The sequence below is a fragment of the Delphinapterus leucas genome, chromosome 6, assembly GCF_059928025.1.
Source record: "Delphinapterus leucas isolate spDelLeu-1000000601 "Yukka" chromosome 6, BTC_Dleu_Yukka2, whole genome shotgun sequence".
Lineage (NCBI taxonomy): Eukaryota > Metazoa > Chordata > Mammalia > Artiodactyla > Monodontidae > Delphinapterus > Delphinapterus leucas.
Genome location: NC_143134.1, coordinates 105,191,750 through 105,218,443, shown reverse-complemented (window position 1 = coordinate 105,218,443; position 26,694 = coordinate 105,191,750). Strand labels below are relative to the sequence as shown.

At 49.0% G+C, this 26,694-nt stretch overlaps 1 protein-coding gene across 14 annotated transcripts in view; it reads right to left on the bottom strand.

Moving 5' to 3' along the window:
- ZNF618 (zinc finger protein 618) overlaps positions 1–26,694 on the bottom strand; it is a 183,517-nt gene that overhangs the window by 29,664 nt on the left and 127,159 nt on the right. For 8 of the 14 annotated variants that reach the window (XM_089913654.1, XM_022578968.3, XM_089913646.1 and 5 more), the window contains 7 exons: positions 23,224–23,301; positions 22,537–22,575; positions 17,596–17,685; positions 16,675–16,710; positions 16,506–16,583; positions 9,356–9,415; positions 8,725–8,814 (listed from right to left, as the gene is read on the bottom strand). In XM_089913654.1, the coding sequence (XP_089769780.1) occupies positions 8,725–8,814; positions 9,356–9,415; positions 16,506–16,583; positions 16,675–16,710; positions 17,596–17,685; positions 22,537–22,575; positions 23,224–23,301 (471 nt within the window). The remainder of the gene's footprint in view (positions 1–8,724; positions 8,815–9,355; positions 9,416–16,505; positions 16,584–16,674; positions 16,711–17,595; positions 17,686–22,536; positions 22,576–23,223; positions 23,302–26,694) is intronic. The other 6 variants (XM_089913648.1, XM_022578960.3, XM_022578961.3 and 3 more) reach the window with 3 other exon arrangements.

The following is a 26,694-nucleotide window of genomic DNA, read 5'->3' as shown; positions in this document are numbered from 1 at the left end:
GGACCAGACGGCAAGAGAAGGGACCCTCCGGGGCTGACCGGGGGCTCACGGAGCCCACCGGCACTGGGAACACCTCGAGGGCACCACCTTGCTTCAGAGCCTGGCCGGAGCCGGGGAAGGACGCTGCCCTGCTGCCTGCCTCAGGGGCAGAGGAGAGACCTTCTTATACCCCTGCTCCCAGGGAAGTGTTCATCCTGGGCACCAGACGCTGCGCCCACAGCTCTCATAGCCAAAATAAACGGGCACTCCCTGACCCTCCACCTCTGCCCACTCCCGGCCGGAGGAAGCCCAGGCCCAGAGATGCAGGAGCCAGGGCCTTGTTCAAGGTCACACAGGACCCGAGGCCCTGAGGTGAGCTCAGAGGACTCAGGCTAGCCCCCCTTGTCCCCCTGGGGAGGTCACTGCCTTTCCACCTCAGTAGCAGCCAGATGCCAGGAGCTGGGGATGGGGCGTCCTTTGGTCGTGGCCCCGTAAGCAAGCCCTCACCTGTCCCACCCAAGCCCCAGGAGGAATCCCCCAGGCTCAGTCTGTGGAGAACACAGGTGTCCCACGCCACTCCTCTTCCCCGCCACCCCACTCTCCAGATTCTCACTTTCTCAATCAGGAACTGGAGACGGGTGGGTGGGGAAGGAGACTTACATATGATCCCCCTTTCTCCCTCCCTCCCTTTCAGAGTGAAAGACCTTGAAGGTCCCGAGTTCAACTGGAAGGGTGGCTCATCTCACAATTCTCAATTGTTTTTTTCTTAGCCACGGGATAAACCTACACATCAAACTCTGAGGAAGGCGTCCAGCGTCCCATCTCTGATTCCTCCCGTCTCCCTGAAGCACAGTTTGGGGACCACAGCTTGTGGTTCACTGTTTAATGGAACCAGCACTGAGTGTGAGGTGAGCCTGACCCACCTCTGAATCTCAAGTCTGTCACCTCCGGCTTCTGCGGTCTTGGACTCTTTACTTCCCCTCTTGGCCTCAGTTTTCCCACCTCACCTCCACTGATGAAAGCAGGACACCCATCTCTGCACTACCAACCTCACAGGGATTTTGTGAGAATCCATACAGGTCACGGAAGCACCCTGAACGGTAAACTACTCTTCAAATGTAAACAGTTATTAATGGTATTTTTTAGGAATAAGGAAACCAAGGCCCAGAATGGTTAATAAGTTTACAGCCACACAGAAAGTTAGTGCCAGGATGGGACGGGGGCTCAAGCCTGCCAGCTTCTCATGGAGGTCTTTGCACAGGTCATGTGGTCCCCTTAGGCACTAACACACCCCCGGGCACCTGGGCACAAGGGACAGAGAATTTCTGAGCAATAAACAGAGCGTGTTGCTTCCCCTCTTAGGCCTTGTCTCCACCTGCAGAATGGTTTCTAGGAGACCCTCTGGATCAGATCTTTTCATGGTCTGCGACCCTGCTGTCAAAATCCTGGCATTCCGTGTGGGAGAGCCCCTCCTTCCCTGTGGCAGGGAGCTCAGGACACCCAAAAGCACATGATACAGTAAACCCTCGGGCATCACCTGCTTGCCCTGGACCCTTGCCTGGGGCCTGCCCACTTCCTGCCCTCTCAGTCTACCCCTCTCTCTTCCAAGTTTCATGGCCTTTGCTCATGGTATCACCTCTGCCTGGAATGTTCTTCCCTCCAGTTTCTGCCTGGATTACTACTGCCGGTCCTACATACCTCCACCGAAACATCACTTCCTCCGGAAGCCCTCCCTGATACCCCATCTGGTCATTTATCTTCCAGTCGCCTCCCTTGTTCCCTTCCAAGATCTGACTGCCACCAGTGATGACCCATGGTGTGATCTTTGATCAGTGTCTCTTTCCCCGTTACCCTGTATGTTCCGTGGGGGTAGGGACTCTGCCACTTTGGTCCAACCACGCACTCAGTGCCTGGCACATTCCCTAACACACAGGAAGTGCTCAACAGATACTGTGGAACCAGGAATCAAAGCACAAATGGCTCAGAGCCACTTAAACAGAGCACATTAAAGATGGGATGCCCAAGAGAGGGCGAAAGAAGCTTCTCACATGTTATCCTCCCACTGGTACCAAGGGTATAAGGCAGCTAGGGACAAAGAGGCTCAGAGAGGTACGGGCACCATGCCAGGGTCACAGAGGAGATCAGTGCCGAGCCAAGATAAACTTCCCAGGCTCCTAATTCATTTCACTCAACCTTTTGCTCCATCTGTTGACTTTCTCACATGGAATGTTATCAGGCTGATATTCCTACCTGGGCTCTCACTGAGAAAGGAAGAAAGCATTTCAGACTGGCAAACTGGCCTAGTAAGTAAAGGTATGAGATATTTACACATAAGAGATATTAAAAATAAGACAGCACGTGGTCTCTTCTTTCTGTAAAGCTGAAAATTTAACTGGAACAGAAATTCAGAGACTATAAGGATTCAAGAAAGGTAACCATGCAGCTGAGAGGCAGGGAAGACCAGAGGATTTCCCTGAAACCTTTAACGCAGTAGAGGGGAGTGGAAACGCATTGGAGGCAAAAGGGAATAGGGTGCTCAAAGGCTAGAGGAGGGAATGCAAGGGAGAGGTGATGCAAGGGGAATCTAATTTGGGAACCACTGCTCACAGATTTCAGTCTTAGAAAGAGAACTGGAGACCTTACACTTCTGGCCATGATGGTATGTATACCTGGTACAGGACTAGCCCTCCTCCAGATTCAACTGTAAAGCTGGACAAAATGCATGGAACAAGAATTTTCAGACTCTGAATGTAGATGGTGCAAGACTGTGATTCATGAAAGAAGACCTGCTGTGAGCCCCAGGATCACCCCAGCTCTCTGCTAGGATAGACCCTCTGGACCACAGCACAGAGGTGGAGCTTGAAGGATGCACTGCAATCTCACTGATCTGAGAGACAGTGATCAGAGTTCAGGGCTTCTGAGGCAGCTGGAACTGACAGGGAAGAATAACAAAGAGGAGGCAATTGTGCAAAAAAACAACTCCAGAAATGGGCAGAGGGGCCCCTTGAAGTCTTTGGCTGAACACCAAACTGTATTTGCGCAGAGGGAGTCTCTGCAATGACTGGCAACCAATAGCTGCTGGGGCGGGGCGGGAGCTGACTGAAGATTCAGAGGTGGCAAAAGGCAAGGAGATGTCTGAGTTCCACCTGCCAGAGGAGAGATCTGCTGAATACCTCCAGCATTCAGTTGAGACCCAGAAAAGCCATGCCTCAGAAGGATTACTCTAACCCTAGAATAAGGACTGCTCTGGAACTGCCCTAACACAGCTTTAAAACAAGGCTTTGAAGTATCGAGTTGATCTGTAAGTAGATTAACTGCCTGCCAGATGCCAGAACAAAATTCAACACTTTTTAGAAGAAGACAACAAAATCCACACACTCAGCAACATAGCATATGCATCCACAATGTTCAGCACAGAATAAAAATTTATTTGTTAGGGGAAGTGGGAAAGTGTGAGTAATAATCAAGAGAAAAAAAATCAACAGGAACATAAAGAAATGACAGGGATGATGGCAGCCAAGGACCTTAACACGGCTATTATAAATATGCTCAAGCACTTAAAGGATAATATGAATATAATGAAAGAAACAATGTAAAAAGGAACCAAGTGGAAATTATAGAGATGAAAAATACAATAGCTGAAATGTAAAATTCATTTGATGGATATTTCTAATGAAACAAGTAAGACCGTAGAAGAAAAGATCAGTAAACTTGTACACAGGACACTAGAAATTATCCAAATTGAAACACAGAGGGAAAACAAGGCTGGAAAACTGAACAGAGCTTCAACTGATCTGTAAACATCATAAAACAATCTAATATATATGCAATTAAAATCTCAACAGGAGAAGGAAGAGATTGGGGAAGAAAAATATTTGTAGAAATACTGGCTGAAAATTTTCCAAATCTGATGAAAAATATAAACCCACTCATCTAAGAAGCTCAGTGAACCCCAAACAGGATAAACACGAGGAAAACTATACATCGTAATCAAATTGCTGAAAATTAGTAATATAGAGAAATATTTAAAAGCATTCAGAGAAAAGAGACCCATTAAATACAGAATAACAATCAGAATGATCTCTGAATTCTCATCAGAAACAACATAAGCCAGAAGATAAAGGAATGACATTTTTAAAATGCTGAAAGAAAAATATCTCAACCTAGAATTTCACATCCAAAGAAAACATCCTTCAAAAGAAAAGGTGAAATAAAAACACTTTCAATTAAGAGAATCTTTCACCAACAGACCTACAGTATAAGAAATGTTGGGCTCCCCTGGTGGCGCAGTGGTTGACAGTCTGCCTGCCGAGGCAGGGGATGCGGGTTCGTGCCCCGGTCCAGGAGGATCCCACATGCCGCGGAGCGGCTGGGCCCGTGAGCCATGGCCGCTGAGCCTGCGCATCTGGAGCCTGTGCTCCGCAACAGGAGAGGCCACAACAGTGAGAGGCCCGCGTACCGCAAAAAAAAAAAAAAAAAAAAAAAAAATCAATCCATGTAATTTACCACATTATCAGAATAAAAGATAAGAACCATAGGATCATCTCAACAGATGCAGAAAAAACACCTAACACCAATTTCTGATAAAAACTTTCAGTAAATTAGAAATAGAAGGTAACTTCCTGAACTGACAAAGGGGCATCTATGAAAACCTATTTTAGCTAACATAATACTTAACGATGAAAATGATCATACTTAACGATGAAAAACTGAACCCTATGATTGGGAGCTAGGCAGAGATATCCACACATTTCATTTATTCAGCACTGAACTGGAGCGTCCTAATCAGCATAATGGGGAAGAAAGAGAATAATAAAAGGAATACAGATTAGAAAAAAAGAAGTGAGGCTGTCTTTATTAGCAGATGACATCAGTATGTACAAGAAAGATTCTGATAAATTTAGAAAAAAGCTAACAGAACTAATAAGTGAATTTAACAAAGTTGCAGGATACAAATTCAACATATACAAATATCATAGCAACAAAAACTGGAAAATAAAAAAATCATAGTGGCATCAAAAAAACCCATAAAATACTTAGATATAATTTAATGAAATATGTAAAAGACCTCTGCTCTGAAAATACAAACTATTGCTGAGAGAAATTTAAACAGACCTAAACCAATGGAGAGATATACTATGTTCATGAAGTGGAAGATCGACTATTATCATGATGTCTATTCTCCCCAGATCGGTCTACAGATTCAGTGTAATCCTAAACAAAATCCCAGTTGGATTTTTTGGTAGCAATTGGCTATCAGACTAACATTTATATTGCAAGGCAAAGTTCCTTGTTTTAAGAAAAATATTCTTAAAAATACACAAGGTTGAAAAACTGAGAGTACCTGATTTAAGACTTAAGAGTAAATAAGACCATGTTGGCGCCAACACAGGCAAATAGATCAGTGGAAGAGAAATAAACTCACACGTACTTACGCATTCAACTGATTTTCAACAAAGGTCTCAATGCAATGTAATGGAAAAAGGACAATCTTTTCAACAAATGGTGTTAGAACAACCAGTCATATGGAATAAAGTTAATCTCAAATCATACCTCTCATCATTCACAAAAATTAACTTAAAATGGATCAGAGACTTAAATGTAAAAGCTGAAAGTATAAGGATTCTAAAAGATAATAAAGAAGAATATCTTCACCACATTGAGGCAGGCAAGGATATCCTGAGTAGAACTGAGAAAACACTAACCATAAAAAACCCGATAAATTAGACTTCATTAAAATGAAAAACTGCTCATCAAAAGATACTATATGAACATCAACAGTCACACCAAAGACTGAGAGAAAATGTCCACAAAATATATATTTGATAGAGACCCTGGATCTAGAGTATATAAAGAACTCCTCCAATTTAACAATAAAAAGACAAACAACCCAACCAAAAAAAATGGGCAAAAGACTTAAACAGTTTCCAAAGTAAAATATACGAACGGCTAATAAGCAAATGAAAAAGTGCTCAACATCATTAGTCATCAGGAAAATACAAATTAACACCACAATGAAATACCGCTACACACTCACCAGAGTCGCTTCCTACCACCAAATTGTTGGCAAGAATTTGGAGCAAGTGCAACTCCCGTCTGTGGCTGGTGGGAGTGAAAGGTGCTACAGTCATCTTGGGAAATGGTTTGTCAGTTCTTAAAAAGGTAAACATACTCTCCCCTATGACCTATCAATTCTACGCCCTGGAATTTATCCAAGAGAAATGAACACAGAAAGCCTAGTACAAGCATTTTCAACAGCAGCTTTATTCATAATAGCCTAAAACTGGAAACAATTCAAATGAACAAGCAAATGGCTCAACAAACTGAGGTACTTGCACACAACAGAATATTGCTCAGCAGTAAAAAAAAAGAATGAACCGATATATACAACATGTATGAATCTTAAAAACATTTTGCTAAGTGAAAGCAGTCAGACCCAAAAGAGTACATATTATATGACTCCATTTCGTTAGACCTCCTTCCAGTCAGCCTACGTCTCTCTGGATGCTCTCAGGAGACCCAGGGTCTCTCAAGGCCTGGCCCTGAGTACCACTTGATGAAGCCATCAAGTCCAGCCCCCAATTCCACATGGAACCCGTAGAACCCATGGACATACAAATATCTAGATCCAAAGGCCACTGGAGGGACTATTTCTTGGTCAGCTTTGGAGAATCAATCCTCTGTTGCATCTAACCTAAATCTCTCACTCTGTAATTTTAAACACAGATGATCATAGAGTCCCTAGACTTCAGTAATAAAGAAGAGATGCACTCAACAAACAGATGCAGAAAGACAAAGAGAGTTCACAATAGAGAGAACAAGAAAATGAGGAACAGAGAAAGAGTAGACAGCCTTTCAGGAGAGAAGTACCTGGATGTTAGGGAAGTAATCAGGGTACAAACGAAGCACCCCTTCCTGCTGTACCATCTGACATGTGATGCAGGAGAACTTCATGGTTAAGAGTATGGGCCTAGAGGGTGCCTGTCAGGGTTCAAGCCAAGCTCCTCCTCTTATTAACTCCATGACCTTATTCAACTTGTTCCAGCAAGAGCCATTTGGGGAAAGAGCAGAAACAGCACTGAAGGTTTTCTCCAAAGGCTGAAACCCAAGTTGCAGGATGGCTTTGTAACTAACACCTAACTGTAAGTGCATTCTGCGTAGCATCCCCTCTGGGCACCTGGCAGCGGGGCAGTTGCTGTTTCCCCGGAGAGCACAGGTAAGCAGGTACCCACACACAATTGCCCCTGTCCCTGCCCATGGAAAGCGGGATCCCCAGAGGGGTCTGAGCCATGGAGCTCAAGCCACAGCCCTGATGCTTCAGCACCAGCACCATGAGTGGGTCAAATGGATGGGTTAGTGCCCACCCAGTGTAAGCTGTGGCCTCTCTCCCCCACATAGGACCTGGCCATGTGGTGGGCAATAAGTAACCCATACATGCTTAGCATGGGTGGCAGGAGAGGCTCCTGTAGTTGCGCCACTGCAGAGGCCTGCCTGAGGGTCTCCTTATACTGGAGATGACTGGAATCCAGACCCCTGGGCTGAAAAGACCTCGAGAGCTCCCAGAGAAGGGAAGTGACAGGTCCAAGGTTACCCAGCAGTCAGGGGCCGAGCAGTATGAGAACCTCAGCCCAGTATTCCACCTAAGGATGGGTGCTCCCCATCTGAGGGAGACCCCTCAGTCCTGCCGCTCTGCACAGCAGGCAGGACTTCCCGGGGAAGCTACCTCCTCCACCGCCTGAGCTGTGGACACCCCTCCCTGCCCACCTGAAAGCCATCAGGGGCCCAGGGGCCTGTGCTGCTACTGTCAGTGCTCCAGGAGGGTTGGGCCTCCCGTACTCTAGGCACCTTGCACCCCTGATGACCTTGCATGATCCCTTCCCCTCCCTGAACCTAAACCTTCCTATCCACAGACTGTGGAGTGGGATCCCCATAGCTCTTTTGTGACAAACAAAAGCAGGGATACTCCCAAATACCTCTTCAACATCCCGCCCTACTGCCCTGCAATGTGGTTAAGCCCCGCCCTGTCTGAACTTTGGCTGAGGACTGAGGGCCCTCTTAGCTCATATACTTGGGGATCTAAGGATACAGCCCCCTCTGACATCCAAAAGGGAAGCTGGGAAATCAGCCGCATGGGGAGAATGGAAGGCCAGGATGTCCCTGTGGGAAGGATCCTTAGAACCCTTTCCCTCCCAGGCCAGGGGAGGAGGGAGAGATTGGGGGCCTGCCCAAGGCCACACACATGCCTGTGACTCCACTGGGACTAATACCCGGGGCTTCTGAGGCCGGCCTGGCACTCCTTCTGACTTCTTACCCTTTCTACCTCCAAGGGCAAAGCTGTCTTGTCTAACTGACCATCCTCCAGCCTGGCCCTGCACTGGTTCAGACTGAAGCTGCATTACATGGCGCTGCCTTTGGGGATGGCGACTCAGGGACCACATGATTTGGAGGTGCTTGGAAGAGGTGAGGACAAGGCTGCTGAAGGACTTGGGTGAATGATGCCCACCCTTCCTAACCCAAAATCCACATGGGCCCAGGCCTCTGAGACCACCAGGGGAGGACTCAGACTTTGCTGGCTTAAGGGTGGGGCTTTCCCTGCTCCTGCAGTCAGGTGGCCCCAGGTCAGACCTGGACACCTAGAGGCTGACCCAGAACAAGTTCACCTTTGCTTTCACCCTCCCCTAGCAAAACTCCAGAGCCTCAGCCTATGGCTGGCCCACCCTTCCCGCAACCAGAGAAGGTACTCACTGATGGGGGCGTGTAAGGCCACGTGCTCCTGGTAGGGCGTGTAGTACTTGTACTGCTTTCCGCAGAATTCACAGGTATAATTGCCGGTTTCTGTCCAAGGAGAGGAGAGTGTGGGAATGGGTGCCTGTTCCCATCCAGAAGTAGCAGCTTGCTCCCTCCCCGCAAACCCCTCCTCATTCTGGGACCACCAACTAGAATCAGGAGCCCCCTTGAGTCAGACCGCCAGGGTTCAAATCCCAGCTCCTCTATTTCAAGCTGTGTGACTTTAGGCAAATCTAATAACCTCTCCGTGCCTCAGTTTTCCTATCTGTAAAATGGGGCAATGATAGGACCACCTTATAGGATTGCTGTGAGGATTAAATTTGTATGTCACATGCTTAGAACAGTACCTGGCACACGCTGTCCTCCTCCATCGCTCCACCCCCAGGCCCCGGTGCTCAGGAAATGGGTGGTGACCTGAGTTGACCTCCAGTGCCAACCTCTTTATCAGCCCCTTTTCAAGCCTTGCCCTCTGCAATGGCCACATGTGGGTCACCTTGTCTCCAGGGTCTTCCCTGCCCCCAAACGCCCCCCACCCCCTGGCAGAAGGGGCCATGTCTTCCTCTTGGGTCCCACCGGACTTCATCTTTACCTCTCTTTTGGCACTGCCTAACTTCTTTCTTCTTAAAAATTTCTGATGTAATATTGTTCACTGGGGGAAAATTATAAAATACTGATAAATACAAATACAAAATTTTAAATATAAGAGAAACTTCAATCATCTATAATCCCCAAAAAAGAGTAGCAGCTACCCCACAGGGTGGAGCATTCACCTGGCCACTTGCCCCAGACCCCACCCTGCACTCCCATCTCATCTCTCACTGACGTCAGCCGTCTGGCTTCTACGGGCCTTGAATTAGTCGGCCGTGATCTATATGCTCTTTGTAACCTGGTGCATTCAATCAACAATATTTTGTAGACATCTTGCTCAAATCAATAAACATCGATCTCTACTGCATTTATTGGCTGCCTGGTTACCACTGGACTTTGGAATTTGCTGAGCCAGTCTTCTAAACCAGAGGACATTGAGATTGTTTCAAAATTTTCCCTTATAAAAAAATGCTGTGATCCATATCCTCGTAGAAATTTTTGCACATCTGCTCATTATTTTTGCACACCACTGCAAAATAAAGATTATTGTTCATAATCTTTGCACATATTTCCCCAGGATAAATTTTTAAGGCTTTTGATCACCACAGCACCAACTACTTACTGAAAGACTGGGCCAATTTTCGCCCCCATCAGAAAGATCTCAAAATGACTGTTTCCATATACTGTAGCGAGCATTAAGTACTATCATCTTCTCACTGTACCTGATAGGGAGAAATACATTGCACTGCTGGTTTTATTTTCCATTTCTTTGAGTTCTAAGGAAGCTATTTTTGAGGATTAATGAACTACAGTTTTTCTTTTGTGACTTTCCTATTTGCGTTTACAGTCAATGTTTCTACAGGCATGTTTACCTTTTTAAAATCGCTAAGAACTCTATAGATTAAGGGCATCAACATTTCGTTCGACACGTTACAAGTATCTTTTCTCAATTGGTTTCTTAGTCTGTTTATGCTCTTTTCTCACAATATAGAAGCTTTAAAAATTTTGGTAGCTAAAAAATAATTTTTGTTAACTGATTCATGACCGCGGTAAAGATATATTATTGCTCTTTGTAGGTAGGCTCTGAAGTTGTTAGATCAACTGTATTAATTGTATTATTCAAACTCTATATTTTATTTCTCTCCTTGCTCTGTCAAAGACTAAATGTTGTGATCAATCCTTCCAATTCATTGTGTTTCTGAATTTATTTTGTATATTTAGATATAATGTTGTTTGATGCAGACAGGCTCACGAGATCAAAACCTCCACTTTGAACCATATCCTTTGTTAACATTACACTATTTTCTAACACAGCAGTTCTCAAAGCATGGTCCCTGGGCTAGTGGCAATCAGCATCGCCTGGGAATCTGTTAGAAATGCAAATTCTCGGGACTTATTCGAAACATTCTGCAAGAAAAATCCTAAGGATGGGATCCAGTAAACTGTGTTTTAACAGGTCCTGAAGAAAATCCTGAAGTGTTAGAAAGTTAAGAACCACCACTCTTTTTTTTTTTTTTTTTTTTTTTTTTGCGGTACGCGGGCCTCTCACTGTTGTGGCCTCTCCCGCTGCGGAGCACAGGCTCCGGACGCGCAGGCTCAGCGGCCATGGCTCACGGGCCCAGCCACTCTGCCACATGTGGGATCTTCCCGGACCGGGGCACGAACCCGTGTCCCCTGCATTGGCAGGCGGACTCTCAACCACTGTGCCACCAGGAAAGCCCCACTCTAACTTTTAATTACACTGTTTTATTAGTTTGTCTGGTATTAATATTTTTAGTTCTTGATAATTACTTTGTTAGATCCTTCTACTTGTTCACATGTGCCTAAAGCCATTTCCCTAAATTTTCTTGTACTTGCATTCATCAAACAGGTACTGTGCTAAATGCTGGCACAAAATGTCGAGCAATGGTCCCTGCCTTCAAGGAACTTACAGTCTGGAAAAGGAGAAAGAAAAATCAAATCATCACACAAATCTAAAACTGCAACCACAATGGGTAGTCTTAAGGAGACACGGTGCTGTGAAAATCTTAATAGGGAATTCAATTTAGTTAAGGGAGTAGGAAAGAGCTCCATGGGAAAGAGAAGAGTAAAAGACAAGGAATTAACTAAGTATGTCTCTAATAAACCATTCTTAATTGGATTCTTTTAAGTTAACCTGAGAATCTTTGTCTTCTAATAAAGGAAATTATGCCATTTGCTTTTATTGCTATTACTGACTTGGTTTTACTTGTCTTATGATTCTTTTCTTTTCATCCTATACCCTTTCTGGTTTATTCCCTTAGTTTTCAGTTGTTTGATGTATGAACCCTTTTCTTTGCCTTTCCATTATTCTCCAATATTCCAGCATTTTCCAATATTTTCCATTGTTCTAGACAGTATATAAGATACATTTCTCTAATTTTTATAGTCAAGCACGAAATGATATTTTCATATCTATTACCATTGAGAAAGGTAGTTTAACTCAGTGCCTCTCAAACTTTAGCCTAAATAAGAATCATCTAGAAAGACTGTTACAACACAGACACCTGAGCCCCACCTTGGAGATTCTGATTCCACAGGTCTGGTGTGGGGCCTGAGAATTTACATTTTTAATAAGCTTTTAGGAGATGCTTATGCTGCTGGTTTGGGGACCACACTATAAGCAGGACTGATTTAACCTGCTTTATTGTATCCTTCACCTATTCCTTCCTTCCTGGTTTTTAACATTCATTTTTAATATTTTAGAATGATCTTATTTTGCATTCAATTTTATAATCAGATTTGCAACATTTTAAACTTAAACTTACTTCTAGTTTACCTGGCTTCAGTATTCACAAGTCCTCTTTTACTATGAATTAATGCCTCATAATTGAGCCCTTAAATGTGTTCAACCACTCAGTTCATTGGAGTACATCTTCAAGTAATTTTTTGAAGTTGGGTATATAGGAGAAATAGCACGTTTTTGAGCCCTTGTTTTTTTTTTTTTACACACAAATCACAGTTTGTCTAGATATAAAATTCTTAGGTTACACCTTTTTCCCTTCAGAACTTATTCCATGATCTTTCAGCATTTAGTATTGCAGGGAAGTCCGATGCAAGTCCACCTTGAAATCATTTGTAAGTAACTTGCTTTCTTATTTCCAGGCACCTGTATAGTTTTCCCCCTTATATTTATAGTTTAAAAAGCCACTAATATCTATCTAGTTATGGGTCCTTTTTTATTGATTCTACCTGACATATAGGTCTTCCTTTAGCTAAGCAATTTTTTCTTCTATTGTATCTTTGGAGTATTGCTTCTGTCCCACCAATTATCTGGAACAGTTTCCCCATTCTCCATATTTATCATGTTTTCTGCTTATTAAGCTCATCTGTTCAAGTTTGTCCTTCACATTATTAATTCCATTTCTGCAGATCAACTCTGCTCTTTACTATCTACAATGTAGGTTTTAAATCTGCTCTTATATTTTCTGCTTCTCTCCAATTCTTCTCATCTCATTCCTCTCTCTTTGGTTTTTCATCTTATCTTGTTGCTTTTTCACCATACAGCTTCCTTTTTTACAGAGGTCATGCTATGGACTGAATTGTTTCCCCCCAAAATTCAGATGATGATGTCCTGTCTCCCAATGCAATGCTATTTGGAGATGGGGCCTTTGGGAAGTAATTAGGTTAGATGAAGTCATGAGGATGGCGGTGGGGTCCCTCATGACGGGATTAGTGCCCTTATAACAAGAGGCACCAGAGAGTTTGCTCTCTTTTTCTTCTCACCATGTGAGAGTACAGCCAGAAAGAGGGTCATTGGACCAGAACTCAATCATACTGGCACCCTGATTTTGACTTCAGCCTCCAGAACTGTGAGAAAATAAATTTCTGTTATTTAAGTCACCCAGTCTATGGTACTTTGTTATGGCAGCCTGAGTGAACTAAGACAGGTCATATTTTCTCATACTTGACTGTGGTTGCCAAGCAGCATTTCCTTCTAGACTCTGTGGTAGATCATTTTCAGAGGTATACTCTTCCTCTAAGTCTCTTAAATTCCTTTCTTGTCATGTGGAATTTTCATAGTTCCCAAGTTTTATTTTCTTATTTTTTTTTTTTACCTTTCAAGTCACTCTTCCTTATCCAGGTATAAAACTCAAGTAACCTATAAATAAATCCAGATTTACACTGTTTCAATAGACTTGAACGAATTGTCCTCAATCGTCCCCCCATTATCATGGTAGACCATTACCATGGGAGTAATTCTCAGATCTGCACCCAAAGAGCACGTTGACACACAGGGCCTCTTAGACCAACTCCCTCCTTCTAGCAGGATTCCTCTGCTCTGTACTGGCTCTGGCTTCCTCCTCCTTGAGTACTTAGTTCTCCAATTTGCTCAGCTGACATGGATGTGAAAGGCATACTTCCCAGCATGCCCTGCTGCCACTGTTTCTCCTCTTCCCCTGACCTATAGAGCTCTACTTGTGGGGACTAGTCCCTCCACAGTGCACTGTACCCCTACTGGCTCCCCTTATTCTGTGCCTCATCACTATCAGGGTTCTGTGGCACTGGCCAGCTTACAAAAAGTGGCAGAAGCCCAAGAAGCAGGATTCTGATCTCACAAGGCAGCTGCTGAGTGGTAACAAGGAACAGCCTCATACTCTTATAGACATCTCAGTTCCATGGCGTCAAGCTGGGAGCCAAACTCAGTCAGTTTTCTCAATGCAGTTCCCTACTCCATATAATTTGTGATAATTCCTCCTGGGTCCTAGCACTGGCTGGCTGTCAGACGTAGTTACTGATATAGAGAACAAGTTTCATCTTGCTCTGTACCTTTCTGGATAATTAATAGCTACCACTTGTTTAATGCTTTCCATGTACATGTCAAGGACTATACTAATTCCTTTACAAATATAATCTCATCTAATCTCCATGACAATCCTGAGAGGTGAGTTTTACTGTCATTACTGTGATTAGAGAGATTATAAAACTTGCAGGACGTCACACAGGCATTAAGTATAGAGCTGGGGTTCATCTTTGGGATGGCTCTAAAGCTCTCGCTCTTGACTATCTCTCAGCAACATCGCTCATTCGTTAAGCCCTAAATACGAGCCGGGTGCTGGGCTAGACACTTGACACAGGCATCCTCCAACAGCCCTGAAGAACAGATAGATGTTCTTATTCCCAATTTATACAAGAATCAAAGGACACTCAGTGGGGGTAAGTAGCTAGTAAATTGGTGATGTCAGCATTCAAACCTGGGCTTGTCTGATTCTATAGCCTATGTTGTCTGTATTCTATTTTGATAATTATGATGCTACAGATGGAAGGGGTGGTGCTATGCTGGGACTGCTGGCAGACAACACTGAAGCGGGAGGGGGGGAGTTTCACAGATCCCAGTGTCCCTGTCCTGCATTGGTCTATGAACTTCCATCATGGAACATGTCTGATTCACATCTGGGTTCTCCCACAGTCTAACTTCTGGCAGTTTTACTGTTAAGGATTTCATCATTTTCTTCACTTCAAGACTGTTGTTTTTTTGTTTTAAAGATTGTTTTTGTTTTGATGTGGACCATTTTTAAAGTCTTTATTGAATTTGTTACAGTATTGCTTCGGTTTTATGTTTTGGTTTTTTGGGTCTGAGGCATGTGAGATTTTAGTTTCCTGACCAGGGATCGAACCCACACCCCCTGCATTGGAAGGTGAAGTCTTAACCACTGCACCGCCAGGCAAGTCCCCACTTCAAGATTATTTTAATGTTACTGTTTATTGAATGTTTACCATTGCATATGACAAGTGCTGTCATACAGACATTATTTTTACATCATATTTACAGACATTATCACATCTCCAGTTTCCTGAGTGCTTTAAGAGGTAAAGAAAAGGAGAGAATCATCTCCTACGAGGAAGGAGGAAGAACACTCAGGGGCCCATCCAATGCCTTCCAAGGGCCGGGACCAAGTCCCGCCCTCTGAGGCTTGTCTCTGGCTTCACTGTTCCAGCTCCCTTGACTCTCCTTCCCTAAACTTCCTCATCCATTCAATCTATGTTTGTGTGTATATTTTCACAAGCTGCCTTAATCCTTATTGCAACAGGTAGAGACAATAAAGGTCTCTTCTTGCTGGGTAGTAAGAGAGGCATGGAAAAATAGAGAGGAAGAAGCAAGCATGCAACTTCCTGAAGGGCTGGACCGGTCTCACTTGCGAGAACCAACCTCCACCCCGACCCAAATCCACACCCCCTGCGGCAGCCAAAATGTCTTCCTAAAGCACAAACCTGATCAAGTCCCTCCTCCACTGAGTAAACTCTGGCTCATTCCCCTCAGGATGAAATCTAACTGCCTTCTTCTGGTTTTCAAGGCTCTCTAAGACCTGAACTCAGAATCGATTTGCCTTTCAGTTCCTGGAACAAGTGCAGCTCTGCTGCCTTCATGTGGGATACAGGGGCTCATCCCTACCCTCATCCCCACGCAGAAGCCTCATGGATTCCCAAGGCTGGTCAGTTGCCCCCCAGCCCCACTGCTCCCTGGGCTTCTATGTTGTAACTACCTGCTTACTGACCTACTGCCCCCTCCCTGTGTGAACTACCCGAGGCAGGGCCACATCTGTCTTGCTCACTGCTGTGTTCCCACAGTACTCAATACCAGTGCGTTGCGAATAGGCAGGTCAAGTGCGTGGCTCCTGCTCTCAGGGGTTTACTGGGATGAGGACGGAGCGTCTGCATGTAGCTCCCCCAGAGAGCTTCATTTGCTGATAAACCCCTTCTGACAACAGTAACGACAGTATTTTCCGAGCACCTACTATGTACCAGGCACTGTGCTAATTAATAGGTGATTTATATCCATGATCTCATTTAATCCCCCAACAAACCTGCGGGGAAGTGTCACCCTTACTCCACAGGTGAGGAGCCAAGGCTCAGGATGGCTAACACTGGGCACCAAGCCTGTGCTACCTTCACTGCCCTGACCTGGACCCTGTGCTGTCCTGCTGCTTCTCAAAAGCAAGTCCTAAGAGTGACTGACCCATTTGACAGGTGGGCAAAGTGAGGTACAAGGAGGCCAGTGCCTCGCTGGCCAGAGCTGTTGCTGCAGGATTAGCAACGCTGCCCCCTTCCAGTGGTGGGACTTGCCCTGCCACCCTCAGCCACCCCCACCTGTCTCCCCACCCAGCCCCGGCCCCAGAGAGAGGCCTGCATACTTGGCCCGATTTTCTGGAATGGTTCCGGGGGCTCCTCCTTCACCTCGTCGGTGGCCACGACACCTTGGTCGAAGGGGTCTGTGGGAGAACACACGGCCCTTAGTGCCCTGGTAACCAGGTCTCAGAGCCCAGGTTGGGACAGGGAGGTGGGCAGCCACCAAGGACTTACCTGCCCGATTCTCAGGGGCCCCTTCCACACTAAACACTGCGCCCGGGCGGGAGGCGGCAGCCGCAGAAGGAAAGAAGCAAACAGGAACCCTGTTAGTCCCTGCCCATAGCTGCCTCTGCCCAATGCTCCCAGCCTCTGCCCCAGCAAGCTTGCCTCTGGGGCCCAGGACAGCTGCCTCAGCCACTGTGGCTGCCCAGGAAACCAAGGGCCACAGGAGGGCACATCCCTCCATTCCTCGAGGGCCCACCCCCGGGCAGGAAGACGCTTTTGGGCTGGCCTGTTTCTGGATCACCGCCAGACGCTCGAGGGACCAGGGCAGGAGAAAAAAAGGAAGAGATGGGGGCATGGGTAAAGAAAAAGGAGGTGAGAGGAAGGATGGACCAGAGGCGACAGGTGGTGAGACCCGGCTGTCACAGCCTGACACGGGCTTGGGGTGTGGGGCTGGAGAGGGAACCCTCCAGAGGCTTTTCCAGTCAAAGACCCTATTTCTAGGATTCTTAAGATTCCAAAAATAAATTACCTAAATTTATCGTTCTAATTTCTAACTGTATAATCTAAGATGCTAAAATATCATCGATTTTAAAAATTGGTTTAATTTCACCAGAGCGTGTGAATACTCAACATGAAATCATAAAATAAATCTGTATAAAATTGCTGATATTCGACTGATTTTGACCCTCAAAAACGGCAACTTCACTTGGGTTACCCTCATCAGAAATACATATGGAATATGATGGAGACCTTCTCTAGCCCAGAACCCTCGGAGGTTCGTCACTCCACTCGTGGTCTGCCTGCTGCCCGACCTTCCCTGGGTAGGAAGAGGGAGGGGAAGCTGTGGGTGGGCCCTGGGCCCCATAAGCAGCCCTGGAGGGGGGTCTCTTTATGGGACTCCGCTCCTGAGGAGTGAGGGGCCTGACTCACCATCCACTGCGTGCAGGTCTCGGTGCTCCTGGAAACAGCTGTAGTATTTGTACTTCTTCCCGCAGATGTCACACGTGTACCTGAAGTTGTCTGCGGGGGATGGAAAGACACGTGGTTACCAGGGCTTCAGTCACTTGGGGCTGGGGGAGGTGGTGTGGGCCAGACTGGGCCCAACTGGTGACTCCATGGAGAATGGTTCCTGGGGTGTTAGGAGTCTTGTACACAAGGAGACCAGGGAGCCTTGAAGTGATTTTCAAAGGCACTTCCGATCCTACCCCATGTGAGCTAAGCCCCTAAGGGCCTGGTTCATGACTTCCTTTGTTATGTGAGAATAAGAGTCACTGCAGCTACAGCTTCCTGGGTGTTGGCTGTACTGTTAGGGGCCAGGCCAGGAGCTTCCCCAGCATTCCCTCCATTCGGCCTTGCAATCGAGGGAGGAGGTAATAACCCATTTAACACTTGAGTCTACTGAGGGGCAGAAGGGACCTGCTGCAAGCCCTACAGCAAGGGGGGCCTGGGTGAGGCCCATCATGGATGGTTCTGAATGACCCTGGTTACTGGCATTCCCGTCCTGTGCAATGTCTCGGCTGGACCCGCTGACTCGCTTCTAACAGAGGCAATGCAGTAAGGTGAGGAGCAAAAGAGGGCCAGGAGGCTGGTACCCCAGCCCAGGAGTGGAGAGCGATTCATCCGGACAGAGAAGGACCGTGTGCCCTGACTCAGCCGCGGCTCAGAGTTAAGTGATGTCACAGGAAGACTACGACTTTGGCCTTGCTCACACCGTCTCGCTCTTGCTAGCTGCCCTGCTGCAGGCTGCCTCACGTAGAGACCCACTTGGCAGCCTCTGGTGAACAGCCAGTGGGGAACTGAGGCCCTCAGCCCAACAGCTTGGGAAGGATGGATCCTGCTGACAAACATGGGAGTACATACAGAGGCGGTCCCTTCCCCGGCTGAGCTGTGAGATAAGACCACAGCCCCGGCCTTGACTGCAGCCTCGTGAGAGAGCCAGAGGACCAGGTGAAGCCACGGGGAAGTGTGTGACACAGCAATAAACAATGACAGGGCCTGTGTTTGGATGACCCCCTAGGCCTCTCCAAAGTCTGAGGCTGGACTCGTACAGAACAGTGCCTTTGCCACATCGGCAGCCCCTCCAACGTCTGGACTAGCAAAGACCTTGCGTGTGTGCTCCTTGGGCTGATCTAGGGATGGCTCGTCCACCCCAGCTTCCCGAGGATGCCCAGCACAGGGAGGTTGGGTGGCTTGCTCAAGGCTGTAGAGCGGGGCAGGGAACAGCCAGGATCCAGCTACTCACTTAACTCTGAGCCGCGGCTGAGTCAGGGCACACGGTCCTTCTCTGTCCGGATGAATCATTCTCCACTCCTGGGCTGGGGTACCAGCCTCCTGGCCTGTCTTTTGCTCCTCAGCACCCAAACACAGGATCCGATGTGACTGCCCCATCCCAAGGCTGCAGTGCCAGGCGATTCTGTGGGAGGGTTTCTGGCCCCCGCTTAGCTGAACTCAGGGACACGGGTGGCATTAGCCAGCTCCCTGCCTCTGCCTCCACCTTTTCCAAGGCACCTGCAGTCCCTGGACGTGCCTGGAAGATGCAGGGCCACAGAGACGACCTGGTCTCCAGGCGAGGTACACACAGACATTCTGAGGGTGTGGGGACCAGGCAGGGTTCAGGCATCCACCATCCTACCAGGCCCTCCCATCTCCATGCCCCTGCCCCGACCCACCACGGAGTGGCGGGGTAGAGGTGGTGGGACGTGGGGAGGAGGCTCTTGGTCCCCACCTGTCTCACCCAGACTGCCAGCAAGTGACAACCCCACCTCGGGATTCAGCATCCCCATTTCCCCCCTAGTTTGGGGAGGGGGTGTGGTGGTAGATGAGCTGATTCCCAGGGTCTCTCCCAGGCTGGCAGTTCCAGGATTCCAAGCCTGGCACAGGCTTCGATCCTTCCCCATGGCCAGCAATCCAACACAGGCAACAACCTACCCCATCATGTCCCATCTGGACCGTAATCCTTTTCAGAGCTGAATACCCGGGGAACAGAGGTGGAGAAGTCAAGCCCAACTGGGGTCTGCTGGTTCCAGATGGGGTCCTGCCCCGTGAGTCCTCTCCCATACTGGTCAGCGCTGGTCACCCCGCAGTTGCCCACCCCACGTGTCTCATCTCTGCTCACGCTGCCTCTCCTACCAGCTGGGCCACGTACATCCGCCACCTCCAATAAAAGGTGAACCCCCCAGCTTTCTGCCACTGAGAAGTGCCCCACCCTGCTCTGTCGAATCCCACGCCACATCCTGATCTATGTCTCCTCGATGCGGACAGGACCACATGCCCGGGCCCTCCTAAGGCAGGAGCGAATTAGGACAAGAGAGTTATCCCCAAAGGAAGAAAGGCAAAATGATTTTTTGGTCAGTGAAACCACATCTTCAGGACCCCAAGAGAGTTCAGGGACTCCAGGAATCTCTAGGGAGGCAGGCTCTGGAGTCAGGCTGCCCAAGTTCAAACTCAACTCCACCACTTACAGGTGCCATTAATGTTGGGCACGTGCCCTAAACTCTCTGCTCCTCGATTTTCTCAACTGTAAAACAGGACTGATATGTTCCTTCATCTCCCAGAATTGTGATAAAGAATAAATGAGCACAACACCTAACATACAATAAATACTTGGTAAATGTTACCTAATATTATTGTTAAACAAAGGCAAGAGAGCTCGATGCGGAGTTTATCTTTTATGTTCGTAGTTGAGAGATGGGTAACTGGGTATATGCCTCTACGTATGACTGTACTATTTTTCTAACAAATAAACGAAAGATTCCTGGACTAGAAGGTGTGAGACGTGGTTTCTATGCCCACCTCCACCCCTAAGAAGCTGCATGACTTCTCTCTGGAGCTCAGTATCCTCTTCTGCAAAGAGGTCAAGGCTGGACTTGACATTCTCCACAGGACTCCATGGCCAGGTCCTGTCGCAAGGCTGGGGTGTGAGAAGGCCAGGCTGTCTGAGCAGGCACTGCTGGCCCAGGGCAGGGCGTGGGGGCAGGACGGAACACAGAGTCCAGCAGAGCACACTGGCCATGGGGAGTGAAGTCCGCAGAGAGGAAGGACTAAAAATACCCCCAGTCACGAAGTCCTCCACAACTAGTGAAACTCCGGGAACAGCGGAAGCCAGACGGAGCATAACGGATCATTGAGGGGCTGCTGGAGAGGCCAGGGGCTCAGAATAGCCAAAGAAGGAAAGATAAATAGGGAAGTTCCTTAACTGTGCGGCTGACCACAGGCGGGCGATGGGAGCCGGAAGAGAAGGGAGCTATTGAGGGAGAAGGAGCCCGGGGCCAGGCAGGGGCAGCGTGGGGCTTGGGGAGGAGGCATAGGACCCTGAATTCCTCCTGCCGAGGACTCTGGGGCAGGTGCCTGGCCAACCTGAGGCTCAGATTCTCCAGAAAACGGAGGGGTAGCCTCAGCCCTGCAGGCCTTTCACGTGGTGTAAGAATCCAAAGAGAGAGTGGATGCCAAAGTGCCTTAGAAGGAATGCTGTTAGGACCCAATTGCAACTAAGGCCCTGCCTCCTCAAACTACTCGGTTTTGGATTTTTAAGGGGGGTGGCTCGTGTTTATTTATTATTTTAAGAAACTTTTCATGGTGGTATACCAAACATGCAGAACAGGGGTGGCCAAACTATGGCCTGCCCACTGTCTGTTTTGATAAGGAATCCATTTCCATACCGTCTCTGCCTGTGTTCGTGCTCCATGGCAGAGCTGCGCAGCTGCGATGGAGATAACCTAGGCTGCAGAGTCTAAAATATTTTCTATCCGGTCCCCTATCAAAAAATATGCTGACCACTGATGGAGAAAAATGTACAAATCCTAAACGTTCAGCTCGTTACATTTTTGAAAACCGAAAACACCTGTAACCAGTGCCCAACTCAAATCACAGAACCTAGAAACCCCTTCCCAAGGGTAACCACGACTCTGACTTCTTGCAGCGTGAATTAGTTTCCCCTGTTCTTGTACTTTCTATACACAGACCTTAGGGGAAGCACTCTTTGTGCCGGGCTCCTTTTGCTAACGTTCTGTTTGTGGGTAACCCACGTTGCTGTGTGTAGCTGTCAGCCTTTCCCTCTCACTGCTGTACTGTAGTCCTTTGTGGGACACACCATGACTCACTTATCTATTCAACTAGCACTAGGCACTTGGGTGGCTTCCAGTTTGAAGCCGTTACGAATAGTGCTAAGAACACCCTAATTCACATCTTTGGGTGGATGTGCGCACACACGCACCTGGGAGGGAAACTGCTGGGTTCCGGGGCGCAGTCAGGTTTGTTGTGCTGGCTGCCTACCAGCCCTGTGGGTTTAGATCTGGAGGCAAGGCAAGCAGGGGCCGCAAGTAGCCAAGCAGAACAGTATCCCCAGATGCCGAGGCCCTGTATATGCCAAGTGGCGGGATACCGCACCCCAGGGTTCGTGCCCATGGGTGGATGACTCTCTGAAGTAGCATTTCCCCAACATCAGCTACGGAGCCCCCGACCCATGAGTGGGAGTCAAAAGAACACAGGAAATGGTGTATACCCTGGACCCCTCTTGGGGATACACGTGCATATTTTGCCAGTGAAGGGCCCTGAAAAGTCTACAGCAAAGAAACATGTTCAACTTAGCAGAACTCAAGGCTTCCCCAGGTTATCTGGCCAGAGAACCCTTTACTGACAGAAAGCCTGTTAACTTCCCCCAGCATGCCTATGCCATGGAGCACACTTTGGGAAAGGCTGCTCTGAGGTGCTGTGTCCAAAGCCAAAGCCTGCATCACAGCAACAGGCCTCCCAGAAGCCGCCTGGGGTGGGGGTGATGGGTTGAGAGCATCACCCTCGGCCCTGGCTCTCCCTTCTCCTCCCACCCCTGGCCCTCTCAGCCCGCACAGTCCAAGAGGAGGGAAAAATACTCACTGCCTTGGGAGGCTCCCTCCCCTGAGGTGGCTTCTGTGTCTGTGAGAGAGAGAGAAGGAGGTGGTGAGCAGAGTGGACCAATGGAAGGGCCAGCATCAAAAGAGAGAGAAGCCGGGCGGGCGGAGGCCAGGAGAAGCCGCTACCGCGTGCCCAGGGATGCTCTCTTCCCGCTCAGGATGCAGGCACAAAGCCTTCGCCGTTCTCTACTGTCTGTCGGGCCCTGAGCCGGTGCCCTTCCTCCCTGCCTGCCAGGGTCAGGCTCAGGGAGGGGCAGGCGCCATCCCTCCTGTCCCCGTCGCTTTAGCATCCTCACCTTCAGAATGGAGCCAGCGCCCCGCCCCACTCCCTGGGCTGCCATGAGCAGCACATGAGATGACACACGAGCACCTTCCCTGCAAGGACCACTGACAGTGAACAGCACTGAAGCACCTTGGGAGGAAGCGGGCCTGTGGGGGGCAGACAGGGGGCACTGGTGGCATATCCTGCTGCACCCCACCCCACCCCACCCCCATCCCTGGGTGCTCTCCCAAGTTAAGGAGGCCTCTCCTCTCCTCTTCGGGTCCCACTCCTACTGCAGAAAGAGCTCTGAGGGCCTCTGGGGTCACCCTGGAGGGGCCCAGGTGGAAAAACAGGCAGAGGATGGGGAGGTGCGGCCCCTCAGCTCTGCCCCAGGGACATGTCACTCACCTCGGTGTGCCCGTACGTGGGTCTGGAAACAGTTGTAATATTTGTACTTCTTGCCACAGATTCCACACTCGTAGGACCCTAGAAAACAGGAAAGGAAAGGACTGGTCAGCCAGCATCCAACGTGCGCAACCACGAGGCCCCGGGACCCCTGGTGATGCCTCCAGGTAATGCTAGCTCTGTGCCAATGGGCTATCGTGCCTCCCACGAGCAAAGAGGCAGCAAGGACCAGCAAAGACAGCACTGAGCTGGAGGCCAGGAGGCTGGGGTCTATTTCAGGTTTTTGTCTCTATTTTCTGAGTGACCTTGGGAGAGTCACTTCCCGCCTCTGGGCCTCAGCTTCCAAATCTAAGACAGAGAGGGTAACCTCTTAGGTAACTCACAGTTATTCCTTGAAAGGAAAAAGGAGACGAATGTAAAAGAATTTCAGGATAAGGAATAAATTGCATCCATGTAAGGAAATCATCACTTAGATGCAACAGAATAATTTCTAGCTACTGCTCTCCCCGCCAGGAAGGACAGAGGTTAAGAGGACAGGCTTTAAACCATACATCTGGGTCCTGCCACTTACCAGCAGCAATGACCTTGGTAATTTCCTTAAACACACTAAGCCTCGGTCTGCCCATCTGCAAAATGGGGCTAAAAGTACGTACCTCACGGAGTTTGCCCTGCGCCCCATCAGGAAGTGCCCAGCTCTACTACAGATGTGTCTGACAAGGAGAGGGCCTCTCTCGTCTGTTGAGGTGCCGTCTTGATCCCTCAGACGTGCAGAGATCAACATGGTATGAATGTCTGACTCCAGCCCTCTGCCAGGCCCTTCTCCCAGAGGCAGGTAGACTGAAATGGCTGAGTTCCCAGCAGGCATTTCAGATAAGTCAAAGGCAGGGCCCACCCATGCAGATCACAGGGCAAAGGCCCATGGCAGGAAGGCAAGCAGAGCCCATCAGACCCAGCCTGGCAGGGGTCCCAGGAGTTAGAGGCCCTGCCCATCCCTCACACAGGCCTGCCACCACCTGGGCCCAGGCCCCATCCCTAACAGAACGACCTGGGAGCTTGCACACACACAGAGTCCCTGACCCTACCCCAGGCTAACAGTACCAGAATGGCTAGGGCCAGGGGCCTAGGAAGCTGCCTTTTCCCAAAGCATCCACAGAGGATTCTGATGCCCAGCAACCAGGTGTGGGAACCACTGGTTTGAAGTCAGACAGCCCTGGGATGGAGTCTCAGCTAAACCATTTATTGGCCGGGCCTCAGTCTCCTTATTGGAAAACTGTGGATAACTTAAGAGCATCTACGTGAAGACTGAATGAAGCATGAGTAGTATTCCTACCACGAGCGCGGACAGTCGGTGAGCGGGACCATCATCAACTCCCACTGCCTGCGGTCTCCGACCTCGGGCCAGAGGCCCGGCTACTGGGTGTGAATTCCAAGTATCAGGTTAAGTCAGAAGAGCACTGGGCTCGGAGCCTGACCGTGAGCTCAGCTCTGCCAGCCCCTAGCTGTTTGATCGCAGGAACATTCCTTTTCCGGTCCGAGCCTCAGCTTCCTCACCTGTAAAACAGGACTATGATACCTGCATCTCATGACCAAGATCAGAATGAATGAGCTACAACCTGTGAGTCAGCGGCCCCCAGGGGGCAGCGCCACTTTGCTACTGTGGGTCACTCAAGGGAATGCTGTCCTCCAAACCAGCGTGGAATTTAGCAGCCTGTTATTCAGTGGTTTTATATGTGTTACCCTTGTCTTACTGGGAAAAATATAAACACACGGAGGGCAAAGATCAGAGTGTATATTTCCCTGTCTTCAGTCCCGTGACTAGCACACAGCAGGGACTCAGTAAATTCACGGCGTCCTGCTGTTCCACTCACCTGTCACTGAGTAATAAAGACCTGGACTCCCTCCCTATGCCTCCTACCCACACTTCAACGGTTTCTGCTAATTCTCCTTCAACCGATCGGGAATTTATTGAGCGTCTTCACATGCCCGGCACCGAGGCCACAACCATAAGCAAGGTGCGATCGCTGCCCTCCGCCTGATGGGAAGCAGACAGCCCACCAGGCGAGAGGACGTGCAGAGTGGCTGTGCTACGACGGCCAACTGCAGGACCTGGTGGGCACAGTGCGGGACCCTGACACGACTATAGCAAGGGGCCGCAGTCAGGGGCCTTGAGCAGGAGAAGGGAAAGATGGGGGGAGGTGGAGGGGCAGGCAGCCCAGGGAAGGGGGAGTCTCTCCCCAAAGGACCGAGGCCACAGCCTGTGATGGGGAAGACTTGTTTAGACTTGATGCACTACTGATGAGGTCTCTAAGCCCCAGCTCTACCCCTCTCTGCCACTAGACCTGGGCCTCAGTTTCTCCAACTGCCCTCAGTACCCAAGGTCTTTCCTCAAACCATACAGTAAGTGTAGGCTGATGGACAGGGCCTGCAGGCTGCGATGTCCCCGACTCACCCACCCAGTTGACACTGTTTATAAGTAGGCGTCCCACTGGCTTCTCCCTCAATCCAGACAGCCAAGGGTACATGCAGCCTTGCTCACAGGCCTCAACCCATTCAGAGAATCACAGGGGCACAGTTCGCCAGCTTCGGGCCCTCTCCTGGCCCCAGAGCAGAGCAGACCCCTTGCTTGGCACAGAGTCTCAGGACACAGCAGTGTGTGTTGGCAGGAGGGACACCTGAGTTCAAGGCCCTGCCTCTCCCCCACTCACCCTAAGACCCCAGGCTGCAGGTGCTCTGTCTGCAGAAGGGGCTGGATGGGCAGGGAGGCTGGTGCGTGGGGAGAGTGCAACAGAGTGGCAGCCCCACAGTGCAGCGGTGTCAGCAAGCCTGGGTTCAAATCCCGGCTCACCACATACCAGCCTGGGGCCCTGGACAAGTCATGGAAACACCCACACCTCAGGCTTCCTCTCTGTAAAATGGACACAGTAAAATGCTACCCACCTCATTGGCGGGGGCGGGGGGAGGAGGGGGGGCGAGCAATAATATGAGCAGTAATACTGTGGCCACTAAGCACAGTTCCTAGTACAAGGCAAGCACTCGGTAAAGGAGAGCTGCTGTTACTGTCAGCTTTCCCCAAAGTGCGCCGGGACCCAACTTCCTGAATGCATCCCAGAGAGAGGAGCCTGTGATCAAGCAAGGGGGAGGCGCGGCCCATCTGGGGCGGCACCATGCACGGGAGCTGCGCCCGCTGGGAGAGGTCCTGCAGTAACGGAACCCAGCGGACTGTTAACCCCAGGTCTCCCAACAAATTTGGCCACGGAACTCCTTTCTCCCCTTGGCTTGTTTCAGAGCTGCAGCCCACAGCAAGTGCTGCTGAAAAGGTCCCGACATTCCTGTCTTCCAGGTTCCTACATGCTCTACCATCCCTCCAGCAGCACGCCTTCCAGGGTCCCGGGCAGGCTCAGAGTTGCTGACCGGTGGCAGTGATGGGTGCAACAGGTGGCTCCCTGTGTCCCTGCAGAGGCTAGCAGGCCCTGT